This window comes from Protopterus annectens, chromosome 17.part0 (genome assembly GCF_019279795.1).
Source record: "Protopterus annectens isolate FY-2018-M chromosome 17.part0, PAN1.0, whole genome shotgun sequence".
NCBI classification, from domain to species: domain Eukaryota; kingdom Metazoa; phylum Chordata; order Ceratodontiformes; family Protopteridae; genus Protopterus; species Protopterus annectens.
The window spans coordinates 61,853,035-61,873,959 of record NC_056751.1 but is presented as its reverse complement, the minus strand read 5'-3'; the positions used below and the strand labels follow the sequence as shown (position 1 = coordinate 61,873,959).

Below are 20,925 nucleotides of genomic sequence, written 5' to 3'. Positions count from 1 at the left end.
AGCTGAGAAGATGATCTTTTGAAACCCTCTGCAGACATGGACTCCGAGAGAATTTGACAGTTTTTTGGTCAAACCTCTCTGCAGCCTTGTAAAGTGTGCCAAACAGTTAAGGGACCTCAAGGCAAATGTCATTGAGGCAAAAACTCACTTTCCAAATCTGTCCAAAGCCCTAGACTTTCTATTTGGCAAGTGAACAGACTAGCTCTGTTCTGCTAGCTCTTTTTTAGTGACTGTTGCCACTACCACCATAGCATCTACTGGGACTCCTTTGCTCCAATGAGGTTTATCTTTAGGGAAGCTAGGAATTTTCAGGTTGATGTGGTACAGGCTCAACAGAATCTGGCTCCTTCCATGTCTGGTGAGAGTCTTGATCAATAAACTCATCCACCGGGGGGGGGGGGGGGGGGTCACACAAGACGTAGATGGGCCAGAAAGTACAGTTGTGTACACTTACCATAAATGTAGATGTTAGAGTGCATTCACTGTTGCAGTCATTACATTTGGGTTATCTGCTTGCAGGTAGCCCTCAGTCGGCCTGATTAACAAAGTCTTGGGTCCTGCGCCGGTTGCTGTCTCCTCTTCCGTGAAGTCAGGTTGTCAGGGGTATAAAACATGCAGCCAACATCATTACATCAATTTTTCTTGCCCCAGATGTCAGGTGCCCCCCTAATGGGAAGCAATTAAATCTATAAATATACAAGATTATACCTCAAACAAAAAAGCAAATACACCAAAAAGCTTTTAAGCACTGAAAAGGAGAGAAGAGGTATAGCCAAATGAAGTCAGGGGACTGGAGGGAGGGTAACCAGGACTGCAACGGTGAATACACTTGAACATCTACATTTATGGTAAGTGTACACAACTGTACTATGTTCTTAGTGTTTCACTGTTGCAGTCATTACATTTGGGTAAATTCCCAAAACTAAGGATGGGAGGAGGAATTTAGATAGCATTAGGACCAGCTATAAGGCCCTGCAAAACTGCAGTGGCAAAGCCAGCTCTGGATTTAGAGAAAATTGGCAAGTGGTAATGCTTGGTGAAAGTATGTACAGAACTCCAGGTAGCAGCTTCTAGATGTCCCTGGAAGGTATGCCTCTGAGAAAGGCTGCAGAGGTAGATACAGCCCTGGTTGAGTGGGATCCGATCCCCTGTGGGATAGGTTTTCCATGGTGCTTACAGCAGATGTGAATGCAATGGATATCCATTTGGAGATAGTTTGCTTTGAAATAGCCTTCCCCTCTGTCCCTGCAGCAAATGCCACCAGCAGTTGTTCAGATTTCCTTTGAGGTTTAGACCTGTCCAAGTAGAATCTAAGTTGTCTGTGCACATCTAAGGAGTGCAGTATCAGTTTCCCTTTGTTCTGTGGATTAGAAAAGAAGCAAGGCAAATGAATGAACTGATTAAAGGCCACAGTGGATACCACCTTTGGCATGAAAGAGGGATTGGTCCTGAGGGACACCATGTCCGCATGAAAGATGATGAAAGGCTCCACTGCCATAAGGGCCTGTAATTCAGATACCCTTCTTGCTGAAGTGATGGCTAAAAGGGAAGCTGTTTTCCAAGAAAGGAATTTTAAATCTGCAGTAGCAGCTGGCTCGAAAGGAGGAAGGGAGAGTTTCTCCAATACAAAGTTAAGCTCCCGGGCTGGAGTTGCAGCTCTACTGGGTGGTCTTAAATTTTTGGCCCTTCTGAGGGACTGCTTGAGCAGTGAAAGAGAGAAGAAGGGAGGTTCTGTGTTATAATGAGCTGAAATGTGAATTTTTATTGAGGAAAGAGAAAGGCCCTTGTGAAGCATCTCAGTTAAGTATTGTAAAATCTGAGGTAAATTGGGCACTGCTGTGCTCATCCCCTTGAGACTGGTTCCAGGAACAGAATCTTTTCTATTTATCAGCATAAGATTTTCTAGTACTAGGCCTCCTTGCCTCTAAAATGGCATCCATCACTGGTTTACTGAGGGGATGGTAAAGGAGAGCTTAGGTAATTAGCCAGGCTGCCAGGTTCAGGGTTTGAAGCTGAGGGTGCAGAATCTGGTTCTCCTGCTGAGACAGTAGGGTAGGAGTCTGAGGCAGGTGCCATGGGACCAACAGTGAAACTGTGCAGGAGGGGGTACCAGTGTTGGCATGGCCAGGCTGGTGCAATCAAAACCATCCTTGGGTTTGTCTTGTTTGCCTCTGCTCTCCAAAGTACTACTAAAGATCAGAGGAGGAAAGGCATAAACGGATAGGTTTTTCCAGCTGAAGGACAGAGCATCCACTTTCCAAGCTTGTCTGTGGGGAATCCTTGCACAAAACTTTATCAATTGATAGTTCTGGGGGGAAGGAAACAGGTCTATATCTGGGCTCCCCCATTTGCTTGTCAACATGTTAAAAATCCTTGGTTCCAGTTTCCACTCATGTGGGTCCATGAGGGTTCTGCTTAGTCCATCTGCCAGTGTATTTAGTTTTCCTGGCAGGAATTGAGCTTGTGGATGCACTCAGTAGCTCAAGGCTGTGTTCCACAATGCCATGGCTAGTCTGCAGAGGGGGTAAAAATGTGTACCCCCCCTGCTTATGTACCACATAACAGTGGAGTTGTCCGTCTTTACCATTAAATATCCTGGAAGAATGTGGTCCTTGAAGGCTGTCAGAGCATTCTGTACAGTTAACATTTCTTTTTGACTGATGTGAAGGTGCATTTGAATTGGGTTCCACTTGCCATGAATGCACTTCCTGCCAGGTGCGCCCCCCCATGCATATAGTCTGATGTGTCTGTTGTTAGGGTTTGGGCAGCAGGGGGTAGTGTGAATGGTAGTCCCTTGTTTTGGTGGCAGGCCTCTGCCCACCAAAGGAACTCTAGATGTAGACAAGGAATGATAGGCAATCATTGCTTCTAGATCCTGAGAATGTTGACACCATAGGATTTTTAGATACCATTGTAGTTACCTCATATGCAGTCTTGCACATGGAATTAGAAGAATGCAGGAAGCCATGAACCCCAAGGCGTGTAGTATTTGCCTTGCAGACACAAGGGTTTTTGTGGCCACTTGTCTGAAGTAGGTTGTCAAGTGAATTTGTTTCTCTGGCATGAGAAAAGCCATCTGGGAAGTTGTATTCAAGCTTGCTCCCAGGAATATAATTTGTTGACAGGGTACCAGGTGTGATTTCTTTTCATTTATGGCGTACCCCAGACAAGTTAGCACCCTCTGTACAAAAGCCAGATGATTCAAAAGTATGTCCTGGTTTTCTGCCTGAATTAGACAATCGTCCAAGTACTGGTATATTTGAATATTTCTTTGCCTGAAAAATACAATGACTGGAGCTAGGCACTTTGTGAATACCGTGGGGGAAGTAGATAAGCCAAAGGGCAGTGCAGAGAACTGATATTGCGTGTAGCCTTGCTTTGAAGCGTAGGTATCTTCTGCAAGATTCCCTGATTGGGATGTGCAGGTATGCTTCCTTTAAATTTAGTGTTGCCAACCAGGCATCTTTGCTTAGCATAGGACGCAAATGGTGAAGAGTCAGCATCTTGAATTTTGGAATCACCAAAAAGATGTTTAGAGTAAGCAGGTCCAGGATAGGACACCATGAATTATCTTTTCTGGGTACCAGGAAAAATCTCAAGTAGAAACCTTGTCCCTTTTTCTCTTCTGGTATCAACTGAATAGCCCCTATGCTTAGGAGAGAGAGTACTTGCTTTTGGGCCTCTGCCCACTGCTTTGGAGGTAGATCTGGCCAACCGCTTGAAGTTGGTGACGTGTGGAAGTGAAATCTGGATCCTTGGGACACTATTTAAAACCCATTTGTCCTGGGTAATGAGTCCTCAGTTCTTTGCATGAAATGCACTCTTTCCCCCCAAAGGGGCAGTCAGTTGAGAAGTGCTTGGAAGTTTTAAAAAGAAGTCATTGAGACAGTTTACCATAGGGGGAGGTTTACTACTCCCAAATTTGGAAGTGGAAGCTCCCCACTGCTTAGTCCTGTGCGTCCCCTGGGACTGAAGCCTGACTGCTCTGCTTAGTCTGGGTTTGGACTGAGAAGGTCTGGAAGAGGCAGGAAAGGACCAATTCTTAGAAGGCTAATGTCTACTAAATCTTGGAGGTTGTACTTGTAAAAAGTCTCTAACAGTTTGCATAGATTTAGCTTTTTCCTCCATCTTTTTAAGAACTTCTTCTGCCTTGTTGCCAAACAGGTGGCCCTGATTTAAGGGAGCATCCAGTAATTTTGCTTTAACATGATCTGGCAATGATTGCTCCTTAAGCCAAGCATGCCTTCTAAGTACAGACCCAGTTACTGCAGCATGCCTCTAGTGAATCAAAATCACATTGCAAAGTATTTTACCAACTTGTTCAGCAGAATGCATAAAATCCTGTAAATCCTTATATTCGGCACAATCAGGAGTCAACATCATTTTCTGTTTAAGCAATCCAATAATATGCAGCTGATACTTTAACATATGAAACTGGCAATTCAAGGCCCTAATGGCCAAAGTTACAGAAGTGTATACCTTCTTACCCCATCTATCCAGCGCCCTGGAGTCTCTATCAGAGGGGGTAGGATATTTGGCAGTAGTAGCTTTAATGCCCTTGGGTCCCTGGGAAATGGTTTCAGGATCCGCAGTAGGATTTTTGAAAAGGAACTTGTGAGAATCAGGAACCCTGTAATATCTATCAGGTTTTCTGGAAGCAGGAGATAAAGAGTTACAGGCCATGCTAGATTCCGAAAAGGAATCAACAATGTCCAGTACAGGAGGTATAGCTAAAGGCCTGTGCTGGGGCAGGAGTAAGAAATCCCTAAGCCTCTTTTTAGAATCAGACTTTCCCAATGAAAAAGCTCCCCGAGAATGCAAGGTTTCACCAAAAGAAAAATCCTCTGTGGAGGAAGCAGAGGGAATAGAGTCCTCAGCATCAGAATCCTCATAGGTAGATAAGGGCAAATCCTGGTCATCAGAGGAAACAAATTTCAGAATCCTGGTCAGAAGTATCATAAGCAAACTCAGTCCTAGGTCTCTTAGAGGGGGAAGGTTGGCTTCCCCTGATTAAAGTAATAAGGTCTTCAGTCATTATCATTTGTTCTTTAGGCATAGAGGCCTGACCATGCGGGTCTGGGCATCAGTTTTCTAGGCATGGTTCGAGTTTTAGGCCTTGAAGAAGAAGATGGCGCCAGTTTAATATGCAATTCAGTAGGCCTGAATACACCCTCAGAACCTGGTGCCTGCACAGCGGCTCCGGACCCATCCAAGGAAGAGACATCCACAGGTTCCACAGTTGAAGCATCTCACGGCATACCAGACTCCGAATGTGTCTCAGTAGAGGCTTGCGAATCTGAAGTAGTGGGTATCAGGGGCTGCGAAAGCACCTCACCGAGTACCGGTGAACTGGTCTCTGTCTTTATCTTTGCATTTCTTCGGAATGTCGGTAGTCGGATGGCTTACCAAAGACATATCAGGATAATTGAACCGAGCACCAAACAATTTAGAAGTGCAAATACACAGACGATGGATAGTTTGTGGTTTAAATAAGGCACAAAACAGACAGCGAGGTACTTCGTGGTCAGGGCCTAGTCAAGGAATACAGTATGAATTAAAATCTTTAGGAGGTATTTGCTTTCCACAAAAAATGCAGTTATTTAATTTTACTGACATCGGTTTAGAGCAAGAAAAAGTTTCCCCAATGGGGTACTTAGCTTTTAGTTGACTTCGGTTCTGAAACTCGAAATCGAAAATTTCAGGAGTCGGCTGACCGGCACTTGTGAACTGCTTCTGCTTTGGGCACCGCACAGCAAGAAAGACTGATGTAATGACATCGGCTGCATGTTTTATACCCCTGACGACCTGACGTCATGGAAGAAGAGACAGCAACCGATGCAGGACCCAAGACTTTGCTAACCAGGCCGACTGAGGGCTACCTGCAAGCAGATAACCCAAATGTAAGTACTGCAACAGTGAAACACGAAGAACATCCAAAAGCCTCCAAAAATACTAACTCCTCTGGAGAAAGATTACTGGAAGACCAACCACTTTTTATTTAGGGATCTCTAATATGTCTCCAAAGGAGACATTATCAGATGGTGATCTGGGGGAACCTTCCCCTTCCTCAAAATCAGTATCTTCAGTGAGAGATTCCAACAGGGACTCTATGTGCCTCCTCTTGCACATCCTCTTCCAATGGATCTCCACGTGTGGGGGGGGGGTTCAGGGGGACGTGTGGGGGGGGGGGTTCAGGGGGAAGTATAAGAAGAGAGGGGGAGTTCCTCTACAGGGACGGACTGGAAACTAGGTGGAACTGGCTGTCCCTGTGAAACAGGCCTAATGAACAGAGCTCGGAACCAAAAAGGGAATAGAAGGTAGAAATCGAGGGATGAGAGACCAGATCTATAGAAACAGAAAAAGCCCTTTCCACAACCTTGACGGCAGATGGACCAGGAGAAGTGGTGACCATCCACACCAGAGCAGAGACTTCACGTACAGGTATATCATGACTGACTGGATCAGTCCTGGAGGAAGGAAACTAACCAGAGTTGCCCAGTGCCAAGACTCCAATGGGCAGGGGTGGATCTGATAACACTGGGGCAGATCCAGGCGCCACAGGTCTGATGCTGATGCTTCGGATTCAGGACCTGTTCTGATCATAAGGAATCGGAGTGGAATGGTTCAGGGATGCTATCAGAGTGCAGGAAGTAATTCTCTTCAGATCAGACTCCAAAACTTGGCGCCGTCGGACCCTGGTGTTCAAAAAAAGGACAGATCAGAAAAGGGGATAATGCTGTGTGTGTAGTGGCTAGAAGACTCATAGATCCAACAGGGGACAGAGCTGAAATGGCCTGCATCTGGATCGGAGTTCTGACAACTTTTGCATCATCCTATCTGCATCAGAAAGACTTCTGGAAGACCTGGAGGATGTGGTAGACTAGTGTACAAACTGCTTTTTGGGAGTTTGCTTAAAAGGGGAATGAAGTCTCGGGAAGACCAGATCCAAAACTAACTCTGGGGAGCAAGCTCTTGGAGTATATGATGTATTAGGTGTCAGATCGGTGGGCTTGGGATCCAAAATCTGAGCTGTGTGGCTTGCTGAAATAATGACTGGATCTGCAGCTTTAGGAACTGAAGATTTTGTATCCAGAGTATGTAATTTTGGGTCTGAGGACACCGGATCCATTATTTTTGAAACTTTCAAAGACAGTTCCAAAGAAGTCCTGGGGAAGTTGGGTGAAGAGCACCTGCTATGCTCCAAAGGAGTTTTAGAGGTTTTAATGGGGGGTTGAGCCCCTGAAGATGATGTAGTTGAGGGAGGATGTAGACCCTTCAGTACAAGTTTGCTGCAGCTATCAGCTAACGCCTTTGTATTAAAAGCAGCACATACTGAGCAGCTGGTGTTTAGATAAGCTGTTCCGATACAATATACGCACTCCTTGTGGACATCTGAGTTAGCGACTTTGTGCCCACAAGAAGTGCCTTTTTTTAAAATCTGTTGGCTTGTCAGCCATGACAGTTAAATAAAAGAATGATAATGAAAAATATAAAAGAATAAGACTTTTTTTTTTTTTTTTTTTTTACATTTTTAAAGAAATATTTTAAAAAGAAAAATTACCAGCAATGTTAATTAAGAATCATCCTGTAAGAGAGGGTAGAAAGGACAGAAAGAGTACAGAAAAGGAAATTACTAACTATGGTAACAATAAGAATATACTACATAAAAATATAGTAACTAATCTGACACAGAAAAAGAAACCAGAAATAAAGAGGGGCTTTGTAGTAAAAGAAGGTTAGAATTTAAGATAAGAAAGTTAACTTTCACTTATGAAAAACAGTGGAAAACTTGACAAAATGCTCAAGAGAAGTACTTTATGTCTGAGTACGATGGCAGCAAACAAGATCTGAGGTGCTGGGAATGGACTAGGGAATTCTGGGTAGAGGGAGGGGCTCGAGAGTTGAAGCCAAAATCTGAAGCATGTGGCAAGTCGGATCCACGGATCGGATCTAGAACGCATTCATCGAGGAAGAATGAAAAGGACATCAGATGAAAATTTACAGAAAGCTAATTAAGTTACAATGCGACTACCAAAAGCTATATGATAACCTGTACTAAACCAAGAATTACACAAATGGAGATACCAATATGCTCCCCAAAATAAAAATGCAGCAGTTTTTACACAAGGGTCATCGAAACAAACCATCTCCCTACCCCCCAAAAAACTAACTTACCACTTGTGCATAAAGTTCCTTCATTTGATCAGTATGCTGGCTGGCACTTTCTATAGTCTTCAAGGCATTTTCAATTCGGTTCAGTCGATATTCACAATATGCTTTTTCAAATGCAACAGTATCACTGCAGAAGGAAATAATAAAAACAAACATAACAGACACACCCATAATTAAAAGGTTTAAAAAGGTTGTTTTTATCTTTGAGCTAGCAATTACTTAAACAGTGTAAAATGAAATCTTTTGTCCTCTACTACAACTTAGGTCTGTTAATTAAAACAGAATGATATTTCTGTTTAATCAAGTCCAGTGGGTAACCTACCACACACTTTGCAAGCTGCACTTTCTTAAACAAATACACTGATGGTACTTCTCCCATAATTAATCATTCATTTCACAAACAACATTCTGCTACTTCATTTACAAGCAAACTCCTTTCCATAATTATTCTATCAGTCAGTGCTACAGCAAGAGAAACTGGTGCTTTGAGCTTGTAGCTCCCACCCCTCACTTCAGTCTAACAAGTGATCGCAGCTTGTCAAACATTTTAAGAACAGTCTGCAGGTCACAAGCTGTTAACAAGTTATGTAAGACATGTTGTATGCTGTTTAAAGGAGAGAATTGCCTTAAAAAAGGAGTTTGACAGGTATTTATAGCTAACAAGTTGTCAATTCTTTTAAATGGTTCAGCACCCTGTACAAGTTGGTGCTCCATATACCCCACCTTGCTACAGCACTTAAGTCCTGCACTGTGAACACGTCTGCTGTTTTCATAACTAGGCTGTTACAAAGACTGCTCAAATTCCAGAAGTGCTTAAAACACCTGGCTGTAAATGTACTAGAGTTACTCATCCACACAATGTATTTAAATTTGTTCAACTTAATTTCTACCCACACTGTAAACATCTGGCTGCACTGTTGAAATACAACCAATCTGTGTTTTAAGGTAATCCTAGCAGCTGCTGTATGTTCAATACATCTGCCATCCCAGCCAGATTAAGATATCCGCAAAATTCAGGACATGCTTTCATGAAGATAAAATGACAGAAGCAATGACTCCCATTAATGATTTATTAAAAAAAGTACCATCTTCAACAATGAGTACTTAATGACAACCTGTCCGTACCTCAACTGCTTAGCTGTTCATCTTTAGCCATGCCCAACACAAAAATGGCAGGGACACATTCTGACAGAAAAGAAACAGTACAGCTGTGTCAAGAACTTAACAGAAATGTACACATTTGAATACATTCACTGTAGCAGACAGCACTTGAGGGATATCCTGCCCAGAAGTAACTCAATGACTGGTCCAACTTCCAGATTGGTAACTTTCCCAATAATTTTCCCCATCTCCCTCCAACTACCTTATAAGTGTAGGTTCCTAACTCAAATGTATTTCCAGCACAGGATAAATTACCACTACATGTCCAACTAACTACTACCTTAACAAACGTTTAAGGCTAGTCGCATTGATTACATGGCTAAACACAAATTTTCATCAGGGTTATCATACACGTCTCTGCTCAGTTTGGAGGGGGATCACTATCATATGCTCAAAAAGGGGTGGCACTGGCAAAGCCTTTAAACTTTGTCTACTTAAAGGTGCATATGGCTAGATATCTTACAGGCCCATGATCACTTGCCTAATATGCTGCTAAGGATACCAGTGATATAATGGGGCACTGGTCAACACTATCTTCGCATCTTTCTTGGCCCGACAATATCAGGAGAAAAGACCCCGGCACCGCAGCCTAAGTGCACCAGGAGGGGGCATCCCCTGTATCACCAGTCCATCCTAGTGTTCCCCAGTCTCTCTATCCAGAAGTAAAGCAAGATTAAGGTTGCAAGGTGGGTCTGCTAGGAAGATGAGAGGAAAGGTGAAGAGGATCAAAAAGGTAACAACCTCAAACACAAGTCAAAGTAAAATGTTAGAAGCAAATTCTGTCCTACCTCTAGATGTCATGCTTAGGTTGTAATGTCTTGAGAACATACAAACTGAGATCTAGGCGGTTGCATCTAAATGGACTGTGGCTGGGAAGTTGCTGTCCCCATTCCCGAAAAGCTGTGGCAGCTTGTGGCTCTAGCAGAATGGGGTTTTCAAATGAACTGGCTTGCTTTAAGCACCAGTAGTATTAAAAATTCAATATGTAAGTCATTTTGAGTCTATTTGCTTACTGACGACTTTGCCCTTCATACCCTTAGCCAGGGACACAGAGCACATTTTTTTTTCTGGGTGTTGGTGTGTGCACAGAGCACAACTTAACTAATCTGTGAACAACCAAGGAGTACAGGGTTCTCTCCCCTTTTGTAGGTGCGAGGAAAAGCACAGGTAATTCATTCAGTAACAACTCTGATCACCACTGGCACGCAAGAGTGGTTATTGCAAAGTGACACTATCTGCATGGAAAACTACTAAGTTTCTTATAAAATAAGGCTTGCAGTTGTGGGTTCTTCTAGCAGAGTTAACAGGCACTAATAGCAGTGCCTTCCAGGATAAAAACTGGAAAGGGGGTAGCTATCTCAAAAGGCATCCAAAGGCAAGCAGGCCGGCTGAGCTAGTAGAAGCATGGATTTTTCAGGAAGCACAGGAGAGAACATTGTAAAAAAGCTGACAGGTAATCCAGGATCAGTGTCAGTGATTTTGTATTTGGATCTAGGTCTATGGATATGCATTCCACTTTCTTAGGTATGATTTTTAAGGGGGGGGGGTTGGTTTGACATCCTCCCTCATAATACGTAGGTCGTCCTCTGAATACATGCACCTAACTGGGATTAGGGTGAAATTATCCAAACTGTCAGGCTTCAGCTGTCCAGTTCAGTGTGCAGAAGGGACACCCTTGTTTCAAAAGAGAAGGCCCACACAATTTATTTTATTTTATATTTGTTAACCGGGAAAATCCAGCTGGACTGGGTCCATTTTCAGTGGAGGCCCGGAAAGAAAAGCTCCGCAAATAGAACAACAAATTACAAAAAGTACATGAAAACAGTAACATTTTCAAACTAGAATACAACAGTTGAGATGATTAATAATAACTTGCTTTGAGAAGAAAAGTCAAAGAGTTTACATAATAGGCTAAATCATAGATAGCTGAAATGGCTATGAGACAAATACTTGACATAATAGATAAGGTGTAAATGAATCAAGGCCTATGTTGTGAGTTGGTTCAGTTGTGGTTGGAGAAGTCAGTTCCTTATTAGCTGATCCAAGACACATTCTTTCGAATGCGTCTTGATCAAACTTTATAACGCGAAACGACAAAATACCGAAGCAGCATATAACCAAATTCTTTCCCTGGGAAAGAAATCGCTTGGCCGCCTTCTGTATTTTGCCTTCTTTGTTACTGTAGTGTGGTCTCAGAGTTGGCATATTTAAGGAGGGGGTGTGGGGGGCACAGCCACCCACGTCGGGGGAGGGCAAAGCCCCCACATTAGAAATAGTTTGTGGTGTGCGTGTGTTTCTCGGAACAGCAATTTTTTCACTGGGGGGGGGGGAATCGCTGTTCTGAGTGTACGCGATTGTAAGCTTTCGCTTACATGGGGTCGATGAATCAGCGTTCGCTTTTCTAAGCGTTCGTGATTCAACATAGACCCGAGAAGTCTAATGACAGGAGAAAGTGAGATAAGTTATACATGGGCAGATCCAAGTTTCCAGGAGATGTGATTTAAGTAGTTTTTTGAATTGTATAACATTTGTGGTAGATGTAATGGTGGGGGGGTTGTTCTAGGCCTTAGCTATGATATGAGAGTAGAGGGATTTTCCTGCAGTGTTATTAGCCCTTGTGGTACACAGAAGAGATTTAGTGGTAGGAGCAGAGTGGTAGAGTAGTGGGTGAGCAGTTGTTGTAGGGCAGGTGTTTTTTCAGGGTTGGTCAGGATATTAAATGCAGTAGTTAGCTGTTGGTAGGTGAGTAATTGGGGTAATTCAAGCCATTTAAGATGTCTTAGTACTTGGCAGTGATGGGTTCTGAATGTAGAGCTACTAACATAAAGGTTATTGGTATAAAGTACCATGGTCCACTTCTCTCTTGAAAGATTGCAGGAGGAAGAACCACAATTCTCCGGGCCAAAATGAGGCTATAGCAATAGCTTTTGGCTTGTCCTCCTTGAGCTTTAGTAATACAATAGTGATCAGGGGTATAGGGAGAAATGCAGAAAAAAAGACCTGTTAATTTGAAGGAGAATGCATCTACATTCCAGGCCCCTGGAGTCACTCTTCTGCAGCAGAACTTTCTCAGTTGTCTATTCTGTAGAAGGCAAACAAGTCTATTTCTGGAACACCTGCAAGGTACAATCAGATCCAAGAAAACATCTCTATTCACCATCCATTCATGTACATCTACATGCGATCTGCTCAGTCTGTGCAACACTTTCCTGGAAACACAAATAAGCTACAAGAGCCATGCCTGCCTCTTGAGAGAGCTCTTAGGCATGCACTGCCAGTGTGCATGTGAATTTCTCCCTGCTTGTTGATGTACCATATCACTGTGGTATAGTCTGTGGTTACTGGAGGATTCAAGTTTTCCAAATCTGTCTGAAAGCTTCTAGTGCCAGGATAACCACCATTATTTCATCCAAATTATCCCCCATATCCTAGTCCCAAGTGTCCTGCACTTGGAGTTTATCCATATTAGCTCCTTATACTACACTGGAGGATTCTGTGGTTAGAGTCTGGGTAGGCTTAGACGTTCTAAAAGGCACTCAACTCAGGTTAAGCTCAAATGGCTCAAGCACCTCCTACTTTACATCTTTATCCAAAATCCCCTTCTACCTTAGCTCTTATCTTTTCCAGAAGGGATTGCAGCTGGCTTAGAGGATTAAGGAGCTGTTAACAAGCTGTTTCCTATAGTCCAGTGGTGCAAGGTTTGATTCGCTCAGCTTCCACTGACTACATGACTCTGAGCAAGTCACTTAACTAGACACTACACTTGGGCTGAGTCTGAAAAAGGTCCATGGAGATCAATGCTCTACCCTGTAAAACAAATACAAATAAACAAACAAGAAAAAAGTACAGTTTTGTACCTACCATAAATGTAGATGTCCGAACTGGATAGCATCTGCAGTCATAACAAGTGGGTTGTCCTGTCGTCAGGCAGCCCTTCAGTCGGCCGGATTCCAAAGTCCGGGTCCGGCTTCGGCTGATGTCGCACTCCACCCGACGTCATCTCTGTTGGTCTTCGGGTATAAAGGCATCAGCCGACGCCATTTTCCTCAGTGTTTCTTGCCCCAGATGCCAGTAGCCCTCTTGCAGGCTAAAATTTGGATAGATGCCAATGTTTCCAAATAGATAGAGGTAAACACAACAATAAGCATGTATGTACATATACACAAACAAATACACCATAAAAGACTTACCTCCCAACAGCAAGCTATTAGAAGGGTAAACAGCGTTGGAGTACCACAGAGGGGATGGAGGGAGGTAATCCTGACTGCAGATGCTATCCAGTTCGGACATCTACATTTATGGTAGGTACAAAACTGTACTATGTCCTTCATGGATGCATCTGCAGTCATAACAAGTGGGTAGAATACCATAGCCAACTAGGGAGGAGGATAAAAGTAGATTATGGTGTGTTTAGGATCCCTTGCAGTACAGCAGTGGCAAACCCTGCTCGGGATCTGGAATATAGAGGCAAATTATAATGCTTGGCAAATGTATGCACGGAGGTCCAAGTAGCCGCCTCAATAATGTCTTTGGTTGCCACTCCTCGTAAGAAGGCTGTGGTAGTGGCTGTTGCCCTTGTAGAATGAGGTCTTATGTTCTGTGGAATTGGTTTTCCATGGAAGGAGTAACAGAATCGTATGCAATTTCCTATCCATTTGGAGATTGTCTGTTTGGAAATAGCTTTTCCTTCCCTTCCTGTTGCATAGGCTACAAAAGTTGGTCAGTCTTTCTGCTATTTTTGTTCTGTCCAAGTAGTAGCGTAGCTGTCTATGTACATCCAAGGTATGCAGTATTCTTTCCCCTCTGTTTTGTGGGTTGGGAAAGAAGGTAGGTAGGTGGATTGCCTGGTTTAAAGACACTCTAGATACCACCTTAGGCATAAATGTAGGATTAGTCCTCATGGACACTCTATCTTGGTGGAAGATTAGGAAGGGTTGCACTGCCATTAAGGCCTGTAGTTCTGAAACCCTCCTTGCTGAAGTAATTGCCAGTAGGAAAGCAGTTTTCCATGACAGGTGTTGTAGGTCTGCTGTTGCTGCTGGTTCAAAGGGTGCTAGTGTCAACTTTTCTAGCACAAAGTTTAAATCCCAAGCTGGTAATGGTGGTTTCCTTGGAGGTTTTACATTCTTGATTCCTCTGAGGAATTGCCTGAGCAAAGGGTGCGAAAAACAGGTGTATCAAAGCTGTATTCTGCTGAAATAGCTGATGCATGTATCTTGATGGAGGAGTAGGACAGGCCTGAATGAAGAAGTTCGCCAGATACTCCAGAATGTTAGGCATATCTATGTTTGACACATCTTTTCCTCTTTCCGTACTCCAGATGACAAACCTTTTCCATTTTCCAGCATAGTTCCTTCTTGTTGAAGGTCTGCGTGCTTCAAGAATAATGTCTTTAACTCTTTGGGAAAGTTCTGGAATAGCTGCTGTTATATGATGTTCCATGCAGTCAGTTGCAAGGTTTTAGGTTTGGATGTATGATGCTGTAGTTGTTCTGCGTTAACATCAAAGGCATCAGGGAATTGTCCACATATTGTTCGAGACATGCTCCTCAGTAGTGGGTACCAGTGTTGTCTTGGCCAGTTTGGAGCTATCAGGATTATCCTTGGGCGTTCTTCCTTGATTTTCAGTAGTACCTTGTGTATCAAAGGAAGAGGCGGAATGCATATGCTGTTAGGCCTTTCCAGTTGAAAGAGAGCGAATCCACTTTCCATGCTAATGGGTGGAATGTCCTTGTGCAGAATTTTTGAGCTGGTGATTGAGAGGTGATGCAAATAGGTCTATCTGTGGCATTCCCCATTTCTTTGAGATGGTCTTGAAGATGTCCGGGTGAAGCTTCCATTCGTGGGCATCCGAAGTGGTTCTGCTTAATATGTCTGCTAGGGTATTGTCTTTCCCTGGTACAAATATTGCCTGTAACTGGATGTTGTAGCTGAGTGCCAGGGTCCACAGCTCCAAGGTCATTCTGCATAGGGGTATGAATGAGTGCCTCCCTGTTTGTTGATGTACCACATGACTGTGGTGTTGTCTGTCCTTATCATCAACTGGCCCTCTTTGAGAAATGGTTTGAACTTTTGGATTGCCAGTTTTACTGCCAGCATTTCTTTTAGGTTGATGTGCAGTTGAAGTTGATCCTGTGTCCACAATCCTTGCACGCATTTGTCCAGCATGTGGGCCCCCATCCTAGGTCTGAAGCGTCTGTTGTGATGGTCTGGCTTGCTTGACATCTGCGAAAGGGTAGGCCTGGGTTTGACTGGCATGCCTGAGCCCACCATAGGAACTCCTGTTTTAAGCATGGAATTAGTGGGATTTCTGTTTCTAGACTGTGTCTGTGTTGAGACCATAAATTCTTTAGGTACCACTGTAGTTTTCTCATATGTAGTCTGGCAAATGGAACCAAGATTATGCATGATGCCATGAAGCCCAAGGCCTGCAGTACTTTTCTTGCTGTTAACTTGTTCAGTTTTGTTAGTGCCAAGAAGTATAGAGGGAGTTCTTTTGTTTTTCTGTAGTCAGGAATGCCATTTGTTTTACTGTGTCCAATTCAGCCCAAGAATGTCCTTGTTTGGGATGGTATCAGCCTTGACTTTTGTAAATTGACTGTGTATCCCAGTGCTTGTAGCAAGTAAATGACCCTTTGTAAATCTGTTGTCAGCTTGCTTTTGTTGTCCCCTTGTAGCAGGCAGTCGTCCAGGTATGGGTAAATTTGAATTCCCTGAAGTCTGCAATGGGCGATTACTGATGCCAGGCATTTTGTGAATACTCTGGGCGCAGTAGATAAGCCAAAAGGCAATGCTGAGAATTGATAGTGCTCTGATCCTGCAAGAAATCTGAGGTATCTTCTGCAGATTGGTCGAATGGGGACGTGCAGGTATGCCTCCTTGAGATCTAGAGTTACCAGCCAAGACTCCTTGCCCAGCATGGGAAGAAGTTGCTGTAGGGTCAGCATTTTGAATTTTGGGACAATGATGTATGTATTTAAGGTGGACAGGTCGAGAATTGGTCTCCAACTTTTTTCCTTTCTTGGAACTAGAAATAGTCTGGAGTAGAACCCCTTTCCTTGCTCTGCTGTTGGCACTCTTTCCACAGCTCTCATGTTTGCTAACTCCATTATCTGGCGTAGAGCCTCTGTTTTTTTATTTGGAGGTAGATTTGGCATTCCTCTTTTGACTGGAAAAGTGTGGAAGTGAAACCGGTAACCTTGATCTATGGTTTGTAAAATCCACTTGTCCTTTGTTATGTAGTGCCAGTTTTTGAAAATAAGGTTAACTTTCCACCTAGAGGAGCTGCTATTTGTTCCCTGGTAGGCGGATTTAGGGTTAAGTCACTGTGGTTGTGTTGATGTAGTGGCAGTGGCTGTGTCTGTGCCTCTGTTGTTACCTTGCCACTGTCTTCCTCTGTAGGCACCTCCTCTGGATTGGTTTCTGCCTCTGGAACGTCTATTCCTGCCCCTTTGAAATTTTGTGGAGTCAGGAAAGGACCAATTTTTGGCAGGCCAGTTCCTGCTAAACCTTGGAGGTTGAACCTGCAAGAAATCTTTAACAGTTTGAACAGATTTTGCCTTTTCTTCCATTTTCTTCATAACCTGCTGGGCAGATGAACCAAACAAACTTGTCTTGTCCATAGGAGCATCTAGCAACTTAGCTTTAACATGATCCGGTAAAGCTTGTTCCTTTAGCCATGCATGCCTTCTTATCACTGTGCCTGTCATGGCTGATCTAAATGAAGCCTCCAGTGCATCATAGCCACATTTTAAGGAATGGTTGCTAACCTGTTGTATGTTATTCACCATCTCTAATACATATTTCTTATCAAGAGATTCATCAGTGGTTAGTTTTTTAGTTAACTGATCCAGCATAAACTCTTGGTATTGTATCATGTGAAACTGGCAGTTTAAAGCTCTAGCTGAGAGAGTAGCTGAAGTGTAGACCTTTTTACCCCATCTGTCTAATGACCTTGCTTCCCTTTCAGAAGGAATAGGGTTTTAGCTATGGTCGCGGCTACTGCCTTGGGGCCCTGGGATATAGTTTCTGGGTCTGCAAGTGGAGCCTTGTAAAGGTGGTGATGAGTATCTGGCACCCTGTAAAATCTGTCTGGTTTGGCAGGGGCTGGGGGTAAAGAATCTGGAGCGGAGCAAACATCATTGAAAGCATCATCCACCACAGAGAGAACAGGGGGTATAGCTAAGGGCCTGTGCTGTGGGAGGTGCAGAAAAGTCCTAAGTCTTTTCTGGAGTCTGAAAAATCCTGTTGCTGCCATTGGAACTGTTCTCGCATGGCATGCAAGGTTTCCCCAAAGGAGAATTCTTCTGGTGGGGAAGCAGCTGGGATGGATTCTTCAGCATCAGAATCTTCAAAGTTGGAGAAGGAGCCTCTGGCTGGTCAGTTATGTCTGATTCATCAGCAGAATCATCAGAGGACACTGGCTCGGGGCTCTGCCCTAGGTCTCTTCTCTGGGGGCTGAGAGGCCCTGTCTGGGTGAGATTGAGATCCTCTAATTAAAGAAATTAAATCTTCTGCCAAAGTAAGCATTTGAGAACTAGAAGAGGGCCTGGGTGTGGGTGGTTTAACAGGCACTGTTTTAGTAGTCTTGGCTGCTTTAGCCCTGGCGAAGGCCTTAATGGACATGGCTGCTGGAGGCCTAGCAGCACCACGTGCTGGGGTAGAAACATCCAAGGGGATGGTGTCTGATAAGTCAACCACCGTAGTGGGTAAAATTTCTGAAGTCGTTTCAAGAGTTGTAGCAGGGGCCTCAGTTATAGGAATAGGTTCAGCTGTACTTTGTTCAGTTTTCTCGGTTTCGGCCGAAACCGAGACACTCGATTTGCTTGACCATGGTTTCGGCGAAACCGCGGACCGCGAGTGTCGGTCTTTATCTTTGCGTTTTGCTAGATTGGGTAGTCGGAGGATCCGGCGGCATAATGTACGCAAAATCAGAACCGAAAAACTGTTCTGCAAACTCCGACCGGCGCCTAAGCGTTACGTCGGTTGAAAGAAGCACAGGCCGAACAGGCTGCTACGTCGTGGGCTGGGCCTAAACAAGGCAGACAGTAAGAGTGGAAATCTTTATGAGGTATTTGTTTCCCACAGTTTAAACAATTGTTAACTTTTTCTGACATCGGCTGAGGCAAGAAAGAGTCCCCAACGGGTACTTAGCTTTAGAAGTCTTGAAGTAGTATTCGGTAGAAGTAATCTCTGGATCCGACCGACCGGCACTTGCGAACAGCTTCTGCTTCGGGCACCACGCGGCAAGAAAGACTGAGGAAAATGGCGTCGGCTGATGCCTTTATACCCGAAGACCAACAGAGATGACGTCGGGTGGAGTGCGACATCAGCCGAAGCCGGACCCGGACTTTGGAATCCGGCCGACTGAAGGGCTGCCTGACGACAGGACAACCCACTTGTTATGACTGCAGATGCATCCATGAAGAACATCAAAATAAATTGCTGCTAAGATTTTTAGCCAAGTCCTTTGGTCACCACATATCCACTAATATAAGGAAGTCCTTTGTCATTTCAGAGCTTAAAACTACAGGTCTTGCATCCAGGTACAGTGATGTAATGATTCCACTGCACTCAGCACTCATTAGGCCAATCATGAAGTATAACCCTTTTGGTATGTACTTGTCCAAACACTTGTCAAACTTGGAAGAGCCACGATACTTCCTCGCTAAGAAAATCTAGGGCCCAAGTCACAAAAAATATGTGGACCACATCAAAGCCTTGCCCTCCTCCTTGGTATCATACAGGCTACTGAAAGGCAGCCTCTGCCTTGTGTACAGAGCTTCAACAGTCCTCATACTGTCACATTCACAATTCAATGATAGCAAAAAATGCTCGAGGGATTTCACTCTCTTCTACAACAAATGGAATATGTTGGAAGGATGTGTGTATTACACAGAATTTTGCTTCTATGGTACTATTTTCCACAGCAAATAAAGCAAAGTGCTTCTCTTACTAGATTCAAGTGCAACTTGGAGGAATGGAGGAGACTCACCCCCAATTTAGCTCATTTATCCCTCATTAATAGGGGCAACATGTAAAATGCTCCAACATATCCTTGTCGGCACATCTCTGGATTATTTGTACCCAAAATATAATGGCTAAAAAACTACCATGTGACTGCAAGGCCAGGCTTCTTAAGACACTCACTGATCAATAGCACAGCAAGAACTTATGAACCTATAACTAACTGTGGGGTCTGGAAGTTAAAGGCTCTGAAGGACTGTGAGGTCTGGAAGTAAAAGGCTCTGAAGGACAGGCTAGCAGAAGTGTTTTCTCCCAAATGTGTTACATATTCCACTTTCCCTGTCACTGGAAAGTTTCCTGGATGCAGCAGAAGAGGGTCCCTTGATGTAATCCAGGGACACCACAGCTGAGTCAGCTAAAGCATTCTTATATAAAAACCTATGGGAATCCTTCACACCCTCATGATCTTCCTCACAAAGACTGAGGGGACACTGTCCTCATCCAAAGGGAGAAGAGAGCAAGCTTCTAACACCTTCAACATCAGCAGGCACATCAGTAACTTTTGTCCTGGAGGATATGTGCACAGCAAACAGAGTGATGACCTGCACAGCAGTCATGCCAAAGGCCTTGTGCAACACAGACTCTGAAGATGGGGGCCCTAAAAACACCTAACTGTGTCCAAAACCACTCGGTCTAGGGAAATTGGAGTCATCTTTCAGGCTAGCCTCTGTCTGCTGAAGATTCTCCCCATAACACTCATCGATACATTTCTTTTCTGGAAGTGGGCTCCCAGAGGCCTTAAAGAACATCAGAGAGGTACAAAACCTGACACACACCCTCTTACGAGCCATAAACTCCCACACAGATTTAGCCCTTTGTCTTCTGTCCACGGGGTGAAGCTGGCATAATGAGGACAAGCATGCACACGGAGCTCTAAGCTGATGCAAGAGAGAATTTTTTTGAGGACTCTGCTTCTCCACAGTCAATACATCTGTTCACATTCACATTTACAAGAGTATCCTAATCAGAATAGCTATCAGACGAGAGAATAACAGCATCAAAACTCAAATAGGCAAGAAGATTTCCTGTGGGGTACTCATCTTTCCTCTGAAAGCAGGCCAACCAAAGAACTTACAATGTTGTAGCCATGCACCAGTAATGATCTGAATGAGAAGAAATATCTGAGGACGGTATCAGCTGATGTCCCCTTTATACCACCAACATCCTTACACAGCAGGAGGGAATCGGCTAAAGCCTTTGAAGCCTTGGGGAGAACGCAACTCAAAGTCAGACCAGCCATCAGGCTTTCTGCAGGCAGGAGCAGATAACTTGTATGGCTACTCAACTTGTGGCTTAGCTCCCCTACGTCCAGCTGTTTCCCCACATTAAAGGTCATAATCTCACTGCATCTTAAAAACAAAACAAAAAAAAAATTGTAAATTAACAACCTAAACAGTACCATTTCTTAGCCCTGGAAAGGGCATATGGCTTTCAGTTAAAGAAAAATAAAACGACCTCTTGCTAGGATACCTCATAATCAAACTCTTAAAACATGAAGCTTTCAGTCTTCTGTATAATAAGCTAAAAAAAAAAAAAAAAAAAAAAAAAACTCCAATACAACCTCAGA

General features: G+C 43.8%; 1 protein-coding gene across 1 annotated transcript in view; it reads right to left on the bottom strand.

Moving 5' to 3' along the window:
* SRP72 (signal recognition particle 72) overlaps nt 1-20,925 on the bottom strand; it is a 1,193,396-nt gene that overhangs the window by 1,055,832 nt on the left and 116,639 nt on the right. Inside the window, exon 3 of the mRNA XM_044059445.1 lies at nt 8,176-8,299. Coding sequence (XP_043915380.1) covers nt 8,176-8,299 — 124 coding nt within the window. The remainder of the gene's footprint in view (nt 1-8,175; nt 8,300-20,925) is intronic.